Source organism: Chrysoperla carnea, chromosome 4 (assembly GCF_905475395.1).
Source record: "Chrysoperla carnea chromosome 4, inChrCarn1.1, whole genome shotgun sequence".
NCBI lineage: Eukaryota > Metazoa > Arthropoda > Insecta > Neuroptera > Chrysopidae > Chrysoperla > Chrysoperla carnea.
Window position 1 is genome coordinate 60,428,601 of NC_058340.1, and position 16,870 is coordinate 60,445,470.

A 16,870-nucleotide genomic window follows, 5' to 3' on the forward strand; every position below is an offset into this window, starting at 1 on the left:
TGCGATAATCTCAAAAGGGTTCAGAAGATAGTAATCATTCACACGAGCTAAAAAGTATGAGAAGTATGAAAAGTATAAAAGAGTATGAAAAGTTTAAAATTAGAAATTACACGAAAAAAACTGAAATATTCAGATTGCTGACTGCAGAAGATACATTTATGGGTACACACTTTGACAAGAAGCAAGTCTCGAAAATCTATTACCGTTTATAACGGTTATGTGCCCCCGGCATCAACGATACAAGCTACAATACTATTTTGAACTTCGTATTTTAATGATCGTGGGAATGTATCAATGTATATACATTTCAATGAATATGATGTAAAAAGTATTCCTATAAAATAAATCATAGAAATGTTTATTTTTTATGAATTCATGAATTAAATAAATGAAATTATATTTCTGAATCAGTGTTGCTCAGTCCAACACTACTAATAACAAATGTATAGATATTTACTCTAAAACGAATTTATAATAATGTAAAAATATATTCATAATTTTTAATTTACTGTAACGAATTTTTTAATTGAATATCTATCAAATAAAATTTTTGTGTTGAAATATTGTAATTTTAATGTTTACTTTCGTTCATTTTGAAAACTATCATTAATCTTTAAAAAAATGTGGAAACAAGGAAAAATTGTAATGAAACATAATCATATTTTTGATAGTAGGCATATAATTTTTGTTGCTTTTCAAATAATGTATTCACAGCACGAAATAAAACCTTTCATATTTTTAAGCTACTAGGAGGAAGTTAAATCTGATCCAATATTTATTATGTTAGCAATTTTAAATGCGTAGATACAGATACCCTTCAGATATTACAATTCTTAAAGTTTGTATTTTTGGATGTTTAGATATTTGGATTTTTGTTATTCAATCACGCAAAAACAGATTTGAATGAAATTTTCCACCCAGTTTATTTATTACATGGATTATATTTACCTGTGGTATTATTAAAAAGGAAAGCGGCTGGGAAATGCTAGCAGGGCCGGATTAAACATTTGAGGAGCGCTGGCATGTAAGGGCAGGCTTTTTTTTTTTTAAATTTAAGAACTTATTTACATCGTAAGAAATGTATGGCGTTTACTACAATGCTGGTATGGTATAAAGACAGATCCCATAATATCTATGTTGGCATAAATGATTCTACAGTATGAATAAGGCTATCTACCAGAAGTATTGTGAGTATCGCCAATCAGTATGAGCCTGACGCCCACACTGAATTGACTCGTCCGCCATTACTATTGCTAATATTACTATTTCTTCAAAACAGTACACGGCATGGCGTTCACACCGCGCGGATAGTGACATAGTGATATCTCCCAAAAATTTCTTACCGTGTAGTTTCTTATATTTGTCTATGTAACGATAATGATATAGAAAACGATATTCTATAATTTATGAGAAAAATTCATTTATTACTGAATCCATTGATCAATTAATTGTAGATCAAAAGCCTATTAATTGTAAAGTAAAAGATGTTACAAAGAAAAGAAAATAAAAGAAACAGCTCGTATATTGCCAAAGCCTCATGGAATGTGTTTCTTGTGACGTAAATGTTTCTATTTGTTCATAAACAATAAATTGTTAATTCAATGAAATCGTTAATGTTCAAGTTGACTTACAAAATTAATAAATAGGCAACTTGAATTACGTATACGTTATGCGTGTATATTTGTTTTCGATTAATTGACCTAACATTTACATATTACACCATGCAAGCAAGTCAGGTAGAACCCATCAGATTTTTTTTTGGTTATTTAAAACTTTTATAATAACCTTGTGATAAAAGTGAAAGATTTTGGGAAAATGAACTGAATCCACATTAAACAAAATTATAATTTATTACCAACTGTTGTTAAAATTGATATCAAATATAGAAATAAATATATTTTATTATTACCACAAAAGAATTAATAGTCTAATTTTTTATTATTATAGTTTCATTTTCAATCCCCCATATAGTTATAGGTAAGTAATAATATATATATATAACTGACATAATGACCTTAGAAAATTAATAAAAATTATAAATCAATGTACGTTGTATATCATATTTTATACATACAGGACGGACCACGAAAATCAGCGTTGTTTCTAGATATATGCTGGCAACACAAAATATGTATGTACCAATCGATTCGAATTATAACCCAAGTTTTCAATTTTCGTGTTTTCAAGTTGCTCATTTACGAACTCGACCTCACTTTTTACGTCCTAAGCACGCTATAAAAGCTTGATTCAGCTTGATATCTCTTTTCGTTTTTTAGTTATCATGATGACAGACAATAAACAGACGACAGACAGACAGACAGACAGACTGAAATGGATTAATTAGTTGATTTTATGAACACCTATACCAAAATTTTGTTTATGGCATCAGTATTTTTAAGTGTTATAAACTTGGGACTAAACTTAGTATACCTTGGTATATTTCATATACATGGTATACAAATTTATCCATCATTTCCAGAGTTTTAAATATCTTGCAACTATGAAAATTGGATGTTCAAGGTTATGATTTAAATTATCCATATCATTGTCACCTGTTTTTCAAACAATTATCATCTTCTTGGCGAACTAACTTTTTTCATCGGTTTTACGTAGAGAACATTTTGTTTTTCTATGGAAGTAAAAGTATTTTTGATTAGCCACTCTGTATTATTTAAGGTACATAAATTTTATTATTTAATACTTTAATTAAATAAGGTGATTTCTCTTTTTTATTAAATTTATTTTAACAAAAGAGAAAGGTTTAACTTAAAAGGTTCTCGTCATATATATTGGGTATTCTAAAAATATCCCTTTAATTTGCCACATTTAAAAACAATGTTTCAAAAAACTTGCGGTCATGACAATTTTCGATTTCTATCTTTAGTGAATAGGTGTAGGTACCACTAGACAGAGGAAAGTTCACGATAATTAATTTTCTGATGATTCTATTCTGTGGTAATCGGGAATCCACTAAATTTCACACAAAAAGCGTTTTTTTATAAAACTATTTTCATAAAAATATATTAAATTAAATTTAATTACAAATATAATCAAGGGTAATTAATTTAAGTAAACAACGTTAATTAATTTGATTGTTATTAATAAGTAATTTAATTGCAATTAATTTCATTTCGTCACTTTGTCAATATTATTGTAGAGGATATATTGAAGGAAATAGTTTTTAATATGGTGATTGTAGTGGAAATAATTATTATTAATCGATTAATAATTTTAATTACAAGATATTTAAATTGCCACTGATTAATTATTTGTTAATTGTGGCAACTGGTAGTGTTATTTATTGGAATTATTAATCATAATTAGAACCGAAGAATTAATAAAATAAACTGTTAATTATTTCTGCATTTAAGGTTTACCTTACACTTCAACTGTCAATAGATTATTTAATAAATAATGTGTGAATTAATATTTCCGCTTTCTCTTAAAATATGCTCCTTTTTTCATAATTTAAAAAAAAAAAAAAGAAAAATTAAAAGAAATTTTTTAAAGTTTATTTTCAAGTTATTTATATAAAGAAGGGCTTAGTACTACGACTGTATTACTTTCTTAAGCCTATAAAATACATGCGTTGGTAGTTGGCTGAAAAATTAATTATATTTATCTGACATCACTTCGTGTTGACTAAAAGTAACCTTATGCAATTTACCACTACTTCCCAATCATTATAAGTTCTTTAAGCTTCATTAATTTTGGATTAAATCAGTAAACTGTGCTGAATAATACGAAATCAGGGCAGATTGACCGATTTTCTGCTTCGGAGAGAACTGAAATGTATATAAGTTTTGACTTGATTGGGGGGAAATCTGGTAGTTTCCATGTTCCGGACTAATCTAAACATCCATTTTTCTACCATATTTACTGAATGAATTCTGTGTTCCAACCATCTAGCATCGTTGAAAGACAATAGCCATAAGAGTTGAGATGGACAAAACGGTTGGAGAGACTTGATTTTGTAAAAAAAGATAAAGATTTTAGCGTGTAAGAAGCTATGGCGAGTAGAAGTTGAGTAGAAGAAACCGTGAAGCCTGCGGAAAATTCAAGCTTTATCCATGTTTATTTAACTTAAGTCAACAATTAAAACATTTTTCAGGTCCTTCGAGGCAGAAGCAAGAAATTGAAGCACCCAAGAGTGCCACTATCATACGGTCTAAAATTTAATTATAACTTTAATGTATTATAACACTATCCTTAATTTTAAGACACCCAATATAATTTTATTTATTATTATGACTAAGTACATTATAGGTTGTGTACTTTAAACAGTATTCAAAGAGATCAAAAATAATTGATTTTATAAAAAGAATTGGTGTGAATGAATGGTATATTCTATTATCCATCCGTTCTACTTTGTAATATTATAACACATCAAGTATAATGTTTATTTAATCAAAACAACACCACAAAATATAAAAAAAATATTATTAATTGTTATTTGCAATTTTTATTAAAATTAATAAAAGTACAAAGTGTGCTCCATAATAATGTGTTACATATTACTTACTATTTATAGTACGTGAGCTATTAACGTTATCGATAGTGAATTTTAAGACGACTGAATTTTGAATATTTCTTTCCTTAAAATTGGGTAAGGTTGCAGGAGATTTATGCCTTAAATTATAAAACTAATACGCATGGTATTAGCAACGGTAAAACTGACTGGCAATCTTACATATTTAAACGAGCAGTTCTTGTGTATATCAACAAACTCGGAAATGGCTCTAACGATTTTCATGAAATTTAGTATGCAGGGGTTTTCGGGGACGAAAATACGATCTAGCTAGGCTTCATTTTTTTAGAAAACTTCGTTTTATATGTCTTCAGGAACAAATGAAACATCAACTGCAAAATATGACTCTTCCTAACATCTGTTGGTGAGTATATACATTGTTCGTGGTTTGCTTTGTATGTATTGTACATTTTGAAGTCCGTGTGGCTTTGTCAGTTTTGATTGATATGTAGCTGTTGTGATATATACGTATATCGTAGTTAAGGAAATAAAGTACATTACTGGGACATTTAAATTTTAAACGGTTCTTATATTAGTGATAAAATTGGTCTCTTTTTAACTAATAAAATGCCGATCATCCAGGTATTTATAATTTATAGTACTAAAAGTACATGAAAAATGATTCACTAAATTGTCTTGAAAAATGTCACAAATCAACTTTTTTGTGTCGTTGCCAGATCTTAAACTATTTTCAATGAATAGTGAATTAAGAGTTACATCTATGAGAAATAGATTACCTTTATTGTGTATTCTAAGTTAATATATGTTCATTATATTTGTATTAATTATAATGTAACTAGTTTTGGGTCGTGACATACTGAACTGAAGATGAATTCTCTCTTTCATTACTAGCATTGTACATTCAATTTTATTCAATCAAATTTCATTACAAAATCTTTAATCTATATGATTTATACCAGTGGCGGATAAGCAATGAAGAAAGAATAGGAAATTTTACAATGGTTTGCAAAATGAAGACCCAATGGACCTATGTTGCTCATTTACGAACTCGACCTCACTTTTTACGACCTAAGCACACTTTAAAAATTTCATCTTGATATCTCTTTTCGTTTTTGAGTTATTGTGCTTATGGACAGACAAACAGACAACCGAAAATGAACTAATTAGACACCTATACCAAAATTTTGTTGGTAGCATCAATATTTCTAAGCGCTGCAAACTTGGAACTAAACTTAATATACTATATTTCATATATACATGGTATAAAAAAGTCTTTTTTTTTCTTTTAAATGCATATTAACTATGATTTTTAGTGTTGCACAATAAAAAATAATAAACTACACTCTGTTCATATATAAAATGTTTAGATTTATCGAACATGTCACTTTATGTACAAAATGTAATTAATATTTTAGATATATATTTTGCTAAACTCCTATAGTTTTTAATAATAAATGAAGAATATTAAATTTAAGATTATCTATATGTAATTATGTAATTTATGATGCAGTTATGTGCAGTTATAGAGTGTAGGTATGTTTGTGTGCATATATACTTAATATTATGTTCTAAAAATGTGTGCAATATTTTATACTGGTGAGAAATAAATGCAATTTGTCGAATGAAAAGTGATAACATCGAATTCATTTTATATGTAAGTAGCCGTTCGTTTATATTGAATACTATGTGTACTAATTCTATGGTGTATGTTATAGTGTACAAATTCTAACCTTTGTGATAATTTGTTTCATATCCAATACAATAATAAACTACAAAAAACGGCTGAATATTATGTTATCATCTTTATCTTTATATACTTATGTAACCGTTGGTGCATCGAATTGCAATCGTGTATTATTATTAACTAACTTCGGATCGGAAAAGGTGTACCGACGGAATTAAGTTAGAGAGAAAGTAAATTGAGAAGTCTATTCTGCCAAGTCCCTGTAGTGTGTGTCAATTGGAAGTGATGGTTAGAGGATATAACTTCAATACATAGTATTAAACAAAGTCGCTTTCGTCTGTCTGTCCCTAATTCCTATGTATGCTTAGATCTTTAAAACTACGCTAGGGATTTTGATGAGAATTTTTCTAATAGATAGAGTAATTCAAGAGAAAAGTTATTATGTATAAAATAAAATAGTAGAGTAAAGGGTTGAAATAAGGGTTGAAAATGATGAACTACAAAATCTTAAAAAAATGAGCATCGATTAAGCTCAAATATTGACAAGATATACAACCAGCTTCAAGGATTGTTTTGATCTATTTTTAACTTTCGAGGGGTGGAAGGGTAGAGCAAGAAAGTGGGGATGAATAATCGAATATTTTTAAATATACCCAAGTAGGGTATCCAATGGAAGTATATGGCGTGTATATTACAAAACTGTAACCTCTACGCAAGGGAATACGGAGAAGGGGGTGAAAGTGGAAATTTTGTCCGGCAAAGCGGGTAGTTCATAGCTAGTTTATAATAAATGTTAATACGATTGAAGGGAACAGAAACGAGATATTCTCAAAAAATTGATTTTTGCAACCTTTGACCTTGAATTTACATTTATTATAAAAGTTGGGAATAATTTTATTCTCTACAATTTTCATAATAAATGTAAAGTTGAAGGAAACGAAATACTCTCCAAAAAAACTGATTCACCTGAAAAAATCACCTTATTCCGTTAAATTCCGAGGTAAAACCCTAAGATGATTGAGATGATGAATATAAAGTTCTATGGCGATAAATTGATCAATGTGTCACAGAGAATTTTATCCATTAATTCAATAAAAAAATTATTTTCTTTACCTAAGAGAGTATTATAAAGACCTTTAGGGAATATATTATATATGAATAAATATTGTAAATTAAAATATTCAATTTCCTATATTGGCCAATGATTGACAACACATTCTATACTTGTTATGTTACACTTTTATATTATTATGTGCATGGTACCAAATGAGTAGTTGTTAATTCTGACACGAGTGCCCTATTCAATGCAGGAAGTGGTTGGATTGCAAGCACTTGCATACTTACCAGAAACCAGCACTATATAGTACCGGATTAAATATTGGTGTACAAATGAAATATTGTGAAAACTCATGTGATAAGACCACATGCAGTTTTTTTATTATTTTAATCATATATTTAACGAGTTACCATTTTACACAAAAAATGCAAGAAGACTATGAAGAAGTTTATGCAAGAAGACTGCTGCAGTTCATATAATTTAAAATAATTTGTTTACATTTTTCTATACTTAAGACAGTTTGAGAGCGTAGGACGTGGTTGTCGAGAATTATAATTCAAGTTTAAAAAGATAAATTCAAATTTTTAATATGCTTTTATTAGCTTGACGTGTAGCTACTTTAACAACTAACTTTATTATTTCGTGTTGTTGTCTACTTGATCTGCCCAATATGAATATAATTCGAAAATTTCTTACGAGGCACGGATGCGATGGTTAAATAACTAGAGAGAAACGGTGAAGTCCGTGTAATGAAATTGCGAGTGTTAAAGAGAAGTTAAAGTATAATAATAATGTTAATTGTCACAGCATTGATTTTATTGGAAAGCTAATTTTATGCAATCTATGTTTAAATATGATTTTGAGCATGTGGAGGACACCTAGGCAAGTTTCAATAAAGCATAAAGTCAGAGTGGTGAATAAACGAAACTTTTTAGTCAAAGTTAAATTGATAGCTCTCTGGGTGACATGGGCGGAGAGCAATTAATTCGGTAAATGAATGGTGTCCTGAGGAAAATAAAGTGATGAAGGAAAATAATGGTTTATCCTGAAATTGGAACACCAAAAATTTAAAGTCAATAACAAGTGAAAACAAACAATTGACTGAGTTAATTGTTGAAATACCATGTATAGACAGTATTAATTACGGATATGAATTAATTATTTACTTTTATGAACACCTACAGCAAAATATTGTTCATAGCATCAATATTTTTAATCGTTACAAACTTAATATACCTTGATATAATTCATTTATACATGGTATAAAAATAAGAGATTCATTATATGCAATATTAAATAAAGTTTGTTTTCAGATTAGAGTAACAGCAGCAGTTTCAACTGGTATTTCAGCTTCAACAGCTATAACTAGACTCTGGGTGTTTGAAACTTCTTTTTCCCACATATACTGCGCTTAATTATTCTTTGAATTATTCAAGGTACATTTGACACTAGGTACTACATATTACCCTATTATATATTTTCAGGATATCAAAATTTTAATAATAATTGTATTAAGAAGGGTTGGCTAAATCTAAAATCAGTATTCATTGAATGTTGTCACTACATTAAAATTAAAAAAACAGTTCAAAAGAAATAAGTAATCAAAAACGTGAAATTTGTAGATAAATAAAACACGCGCCAATAAAACTTAAAACCCATTCTACAAGATAACTTTTATATAAAAAAAAGAAACAAGCCTGGATATAACTAACTAACTAATTCAATTATGATTTTAAAATTATTTATTAAAGAACAAAGCAGCATACCCACTGGTATGCAGTTCATGGCTCTTGTATATAGTCCAAGAGCAAAGAGTTTAAAATATCACGAAACGAAAATACGAAACATCGCTGATAGATCTGCATAACTGATATTCGATTAAATATTGTTGAATTGAGACCGATGAAAGGATTCCGACAATACTTCACGTTGGTATTGACGTTTCAGCATTTTCAAGTTGTCTTATCAGCAAAAGTAGATCAGATATGAATAATATAATCCAAATCTCTTTGGATGCTTTAAAAAAAACTGAAATCTAGTAATACATACTTTTTTTGATTTTCTTAAAAATCGTGGGCTTATAATGAAGATAAAAATTCTATAATTGGTTTTCCTACGATTGGGAGGCAATACTCACGCAATACAGGTAAGTTGGATTAAAAAGGAAATTGTGGATTTCATCATAGGTTGGCTTTCTAATATTCAATCAATACAAAAGAGGTAAAAACTAATACAATTATAAGAAATAATATATTTTGAGTTTTAAGCTGATTTCTTGCCATTTTGTCCACAAATATGGGTTTGGCAGGGTTTTTAATGTTCAAAACGCGAAAAGTGAATAAGTTTACCATAACCATTTTATAACGGTTAATTATAAAACGCCTATTTAAAGATCCGCTTTAATATTTTCAAAAATTTTTGCATTATATACACCGTCATAGTATATGAGCTTGTAGTGAAATGAGATATAATTATTGTATCTAATAGACTGTACCAGCGGAGGCTTCTTATACACAATATTTAATGTGTGACCTGTTGTTTACAATACTTCTACTATTGTTGTTTCTGTTACAGTCGCAATAACCTTTTATAGTTGTCCACTCAATTCTTTCCAGTTCTCCTTCACTAAAAATTGTCGTCAAAATGTGTGACTAATTTAAATTTTTCATTGAATTTTTTCAGTTTTTCATAAAGATGGTAGATATTTCTTCTAAGCAAACAGAAATTATAAAGGATTTTTCCTACGCTTCTTTCTTGCTGTACGTGTAAAATATGTCAATTTTAATTGCTATTATCTCATAAACGGTGTGGTAATTCGTCTTTAAATTTTAACATGGTGTGTATTGTTTATTTAATTATTTATTTTCCAAGTTTGTAAATTTTCTAATATGTTGTGGAGCAACTACTTTAAGGAAATATTTCGTTAATTAATAATACATTAGTAATTTATTTTCAAGTCAGACAGGCATTATAAATCTATTTTTTCGCAGTAAAATCTTCAACTTTTTGATTTGCAGTTTGATTCGGTTTTTTCGCATCAGCTCTTAGACTAACATATAAAACATAGTTTGGTATATTGAATAAAAATAAATATTTGATTTCCTTGTATGATGCACAAAGTATGTACTTGAAATAAAACAATGAATAATATAAACCGCATTCAAAAAAAACTACAGCAAAAAACAAAAAACTTTCATACATACACTTTTTTAAATGGAAATTGAAGAATACAGAATTTTACTCCAAAAAATGCTGTGTGCAGATATTTGAAATCTCATACAAACACATACTTGGAATATTAAAAAACATGAAATGAACATGAATTGAAATGGGTGTACTTCGATTATTGCACTCATCAAATATTATTACACAAACTTTTTTTTTCGTATTCACTAATATCGATTTCATCAGCAATTTTAAAAGGACATTCATCTTATATTATCAACCAGTGGCAACCGAAATACGTCAAAATTTATAAGAACTGAAAATACTTGGTTTATAAGAACTGATAATACTAGTCCCATCAATGAATGTTTTTACTCGGAAGTCCTCAATAACCTCCGATTTTGATGATTTTTTTTTTCAAAATGATTTTTTTTATATATTATTTAAAATAAGAAACATTTCAGAGGGGGAAATAATCTGGAGAGAATAGGCAATGTTGCAACTGATATATTGACCTCCCAGGCTAATTAGTTGATTTTCATGCTAAAACAGTTAAGTATCAAAGTACTACTTATAATTGAATAACTAAAACTTAAAATAATATTTACCAATAGTTGGTAAAACTGCTTGAAATTTGTTTAGTATCTAAAACGAAGATGAAGTAACTCTAGATTTTTCAGGGCTGTTGGCCCTTAAAAACAAAACTCTAAACAAAAAAAAACTTTTCGATAGAAATACACAATATTTACAGGCATGCAACTGTAATATCCTCGGTCCTTTAGGGATTGTTTTAAAATAAAGAAGTGAGCTTGAATTTCAAGCTTGAAAATGCATTTCTTCAATATACTCTTAAGCTTAAAGTGTTGTCAGAGAAATCGAAAATTCAAGAGGTAAGGTAGTACCTTATTTTCAACTTTGATGATGAATTTTGTTAGAACTTCATGAATGTAGACGAAAAATAAGAATACAATTTTTCGATACCTGTCTTGGTTTTCAAAATGTCGAAAGCTAAATAATTATACAAAATTTTCAATTTTCGATACCTTGAAAATTAGACCAGATACCGAAAAATTCTATTCTTACTTTTTGTCTTTTAAGTTTAGTTTAAGTAGTTTTTTTTTTCACCGACTAGTTTTTTGAAGAAATCTATAACACATATCATACGTCTACCCTTTTCCTCTAAGACCAATGTTAAGTATGCCTACTTTTGAAGTGATTTATTTATTTAAATAATCGGGCAATCCGCCCCAAAATTTTCAGAATTGATTTTGACTTAGATTTAGACTTTAAAATCAAGCATTTTATCCAAAATTTCCCTGGCACTCGAAAATCCCTAAAAATTTGAAAACTAGTTTTGACTAAAAGACATCATTTCGTACATTTGTTCGTATAGGTACTTTAATTGTACTTTTAGCACTTTATTGATATATGTTGTTTATCATGACTGCATGCATATATGATGGATTATTTTCAGGGTTCCGTACTAATAGAAATATATTACGATCCTGAGCCAGAAAGTTCATCACATACTCCAAGACATGCAACATTCTGGCCGGGGATTATATACTTTTTTTTATTGATCCGCTAGCTGCGAGAAGGGTTAAGATCTTTCCGGTCGCTTTAAATTCGTGAAGAGCAACCTTAGTGACTAACTAGAATGTTGCTATGCTACGAACCAAAAAAATTCGAGCCATAAAGGTCGCTTTTCTCGGAACTAAATGTATGCGGGAAGACAGTATGTATATATGTCTATAGTGCTTCTACTTGTATAAGAAATGTTACTTGGAGAAGATTGGATTAATGTTACTTGGAGATGTTGTAGAACACGTACTTGTTTCCGATTTTTCGGGTACAGTATGACAAAAATTGAAAAAAAAATTAAACAAATTTGAGTATTTTCAAAAAAAACTAGTCACAAACTGATTAGCTATTACAGAAAAGTTATCTATTTGTCTGGAGTGGAACAGTATTAACAATGCTAGCGATTTTCAATATAAAATAAGCAAAATTTTAACAGTATAAATTAACTTAAAAATATTTCATAACAAGAAATGCATCGAATTACCGAACACCCTGTTAGATTTAAGAATATGCAATGATGTAATTTTAAGTACTCTTGTCTCCCAAATATATGTGCCATTGTTTTAATTACAAGTACCTTTGGTACTTCAATATAGATGGTACAGGAACCATGTTAAATGCTATCGTAATGTTTTTACTCGTATTTTTTGAATGTCCTAAATATGAAGTATATAAAAAATGAAGTGCCCTCAAGGGAATGTGAAGTGTATTTAGTGTTTATCATTTCATTAGCTACAGGAAGCCCATACATCTAGAAGAATATTTGCATAAATAAGCAAAATTCACATATTCACATGTATATTAATTTGTAAGATATCGATATTTTTTAAGGGTGAGTTTTTGGATTTTAGTTTCTTAAAATTTATTTTCTAGTTTAGCTTTTCAATTTTTCTTTAACAAGTATTTTCACACTTTTTTTTTTATTTAAAAAAAATGCAAATCAATAAGCGTCTTTTAAGAAGAAAAATCACAGATACTTTTCTTATCATTTCCACAAGTTGATGAAAACTATCCAGAAAGTATTATGAATATAAACATTAAGCTTTGATAAGTTTGCTGATATGACGCTTAAAAAAAGTAATTTCATGCATGTATTTTTTGATCATATCTGCGAGTATGACAGTTAAACGCATTGATTCTATGTGGTGTTTTTACCTGGAACACAATTAAACAAACCTACCTTGGGCACCAAAATACGACCATCCAATAATAGATTTCTTAAATTATATTATTCTAAATTCCAATAGATGCTAGTGTTTTAGCAGCCCCTATCACATTTAAATCATGTTCTTTTTTAATTGAACCTATTTATATGAAATATATCAGAGTATAATAAATTTAGTTCCAAGTTTTATATATCGAGCTGAAATTTTTAAAGCATGGTCAGGATGTGAACTATATTCTCAAAACTATAAAATATGGAGAGTTGTAAAATTGTAAGTAGCTTCAAAAAGTAAGTCTATTGATTCTAATTTCATATTAAACTCCTCCGATAGTATTGAATTCAAAATTGGTTAATTTTCGTGGTAAAAAAACTCTTCTTATTTATAAAAATAATACAAACACTACTATACAGGGTATTTTAACAATGAACTCACTCATTTTTTTATTTTCATTTGATTCAAATTAACTATGAATTAACTACTTAGTATATTTTGAAGTAGGTATCTAGATACTTAATCATGTTAGTTGTTATCTTTTGTAATTTTTTAAAAGCAATAAAAAAAATCGAGTGATGATTTAAATATAATTCCAAGCGATACTTGAGCTGATAAAAGTGATATTAAAAACATTTATTAATATCTATAAAAAAAAATAATTTTTACACACTAAAAGATATACCAATTTGAAAACTTTATTAAAATAAAATAAATATTATGTATTTTAAATAAAAATTATTCAACATAATATTAAATTTTAATTAATATGAATACAATACAACCAAGAAAAAAAAATGTAGATCCCCTACTGTTTTACAACAAACAAGATTTTATTGATCATATTTTTAATTAATTAAACAAAATCGTAAATTTCGTAAAAACTTCATTCATGTACACAGTATGGAAAAAATCGAAAAAGGTTTATACATTTTATTCCTTCAAATATCAAACTAAAAACAAGTGAAAACAAACAATTGACTGAGTTAATTATTGAAATACCATGTATAGACAATGTTGATTACTCTGTCACATTACATTTATACATGTCACACACATATAACTGGTATACCTACCCATGAACTGCATACTATACAATTTACGCATAATTTGCGCTCTCACGGGTAAACAGTGATGTTAACGAAAAAATGTTCCAAACAAAAGTTGTTTATTTTTGTATAAGAAACATTTTTTATATTTAAACTTTTGTTCTATCTCTAACGGTTCTATCTCTAACAAGACCCAATTGACCTATGTTGCTCATTTACGAACTCGACCTCACTTTTTACGTCCTGAGCAAGCACGCTGTAAAAATTCCAACTTGATATCTTTTTTCGTTTTAGAGTTGTCCTGATGACAGACGGACAGACGACAGACGACAGACAACCGGAAATGGATTAATTAGGTGATTTTATAAATATGTTTTATAACTCCTATACCAAAATTTTGTTCATAGCATCAATTTCTTTAAGCGTTACAAACTTGAGACTAAACTTAGTATACCTTGATATATTTCATATACATGGTATAACAAGCTATTGTTTTTCTTAGTGTAATTATTTTGTATCTTCTCTGTGAAAGTTTATTTGAAAATATGAAAGCTTTAGAGCTTTTTCGGCAAGGTTGTTTCATTATTTCTTCAAATGGGAAGAAGCGCGCGCAGGTTATTGAGTGCAGTAGGATTTTCATCACATATACAAGATAAGTACTCTCTTTTCATACGACAAACACTTGTCTGTCCCATTCAGTGGGTTATTTCTCATTGTACGGAAAAGAACTGCAGGGAAAGCACTAATCCTGCATTCAATGTAAACAGTGAATCAAGCTCGTGCGGATTGTCAATGTCTCACTCGAGTGGTCAAAGCTCACTTTGTTCGTGCTTCTTCTTGCATAATATGCTATGTATAATAACGGATACTATGTTTGCTATATGCAAACTTTGGAAATCATAAAGCTCCACTGATACGATCATTAGCAAGGCAGAATAAGTTTATCCTTCTCATGTTACCATGACTTAAAATATGAATTAATGAGCTTCGAGTTCTTCCTCTTACTTTTTATCTCACAATTTTCTCATTTAAGTTAGGTATATCTACCGGATTTTGATAATGAATTCGCAAACTTTTTGGAAAAGGCTAATTTTTATAAACTTAATTTAGGTATTTTATTAGATTTTGAGGTTATTTTGCAATGTTCAGGATTTGATAGCAGGTAAGGCTGATGCAAAAATTTTTAACAAACAATTCTTTTTTTTATTCGTCTCTATCAATAAATTCGATCAATGAAGTCACCAAAGAAAACAATGAAGAAATAAAAACCGCGTGCAGAAGGTCGTACGGAACATTCTGGAACCGGAAAACTCCTTTTCTTGTTTTTCTAAAACGAGAGAAACCTATTTAAAAAACTACTTTTCTCCAAAAATTTTTCATCATCAAAATTTGGTAAATTTACCCAACTAATCTAGTAAATTGAGTTGTCTTTCTTAAAGTTCGTAATATTTTGCAATTAATACCTAACACTTTTAGCATTTTATCATTAGATATGTGTTTATCCCACGAAATACGTTCATTTCGTCGATAGAACCAATTATGTTTTGTAACAAAATTTAATGTACCTATACCAGAAAATTTAGACGTATGTGTGGAACCACTGAAAACACCGTAAAATATTAATATAAGGTTTAAATTTATTAGGATTAGGCTAATTATTTCCTCATGTTTTTTAAAATTATGTTCAACCAACATAGTTTTCAAACAATAACCACAATTTCATACAGTCCATTAGAAATTTCTATACCACCGATGGAAATATAAGTCATAATTACAAAAAATGGGGTTTAACCTCCGTTCCTCAGATATTTACGTATATAACAGACAAAAATAATGAATTAAGAATGCAGCACAGCAAAAGGTAGAACATCACAAATGTTTCAACATCAGAAAATGTATTATAGTTGTATATCCTATTTTTATAGCTTCCTTGCGCCAACACCAACATTATACATTATAGATATATATATATATTATTTATTGCAAACGTTGGAATATATGTTTTATATCATGTTTTTTTAAATTGCATATTTTTTATTTTAGTTATTATAATTTTTTTATTTTTATAAAAAGGCTGCATTTGTGTTTTCAATCATAATTTGAGATTTTTCATTTTCATGAAATATAATTAATATAAATAATAATTTTTCCAATTATAGAGTAAATCTTCAGTTCAACAACTTTTATCGTTATAATTAATTCATCAAATACGATTTTTTCATTTAATTCTCTAAAGGTGAGATGTTTGTCGGCTAATAAATAAATAGGAAAGGATTTTTTCACTTTGCAGAAGGTTTTATGAGCATCATCGGGATACGCGCGTGTATATTTTTGGTCAAAAGTACTATATCAAAAGATATTGCAAAAATTTATTGTTTTGAAATTACAACATTTTTGAAATTGTATTCATACCATAAAATGAGAAAAGTTTATCCAAATATTATTCCATCAAGAGCGTAATATCCAATTCAATTTTTTTTATTTTCACAATCACACTTTTCACCAAAAAAATATAAAAGATCACTTTGAAAATTTCACATAATTATTAAATCAAAAAAATTCTTATGAATATTTGAAAAGTTTTCAAACTGCGTTGATATTGTTGAACAATCGTAAAACATAACAATAATGTTAAAATTATAAAGCGCACATTACAATAATTACATATATGAATGAAGAACGTACAAC

At 28.4% G+C, this 16,870-nt stretch overlaps 1 protein-coding gene across 1 annotated transcript in view; it reads right to left on the reverse strand.

Annotated features, from left to right (window-relative positions):
• LOC123299085 (protein Wnt-5b-like) overlaps positions 1-16,639 on the reverse strand; it is a 66,279-nt gene extending 49,640 nt beyond the window's left edge. The window contains exon 1 of the mRNA XM_044881302.1: positions 16,595-16,639. Coding sequence (XP_044737237.1) covers positions 16,595-16,597 — 3 coding nt within the window. The 5' untranslated portion in view covers positions 16,598-16,639. The remainder of the gene's footprint in view (positions 1-16,594) is intronic.
• Positions 16,640-16,870: the final 231 nt, after the last annotated feature.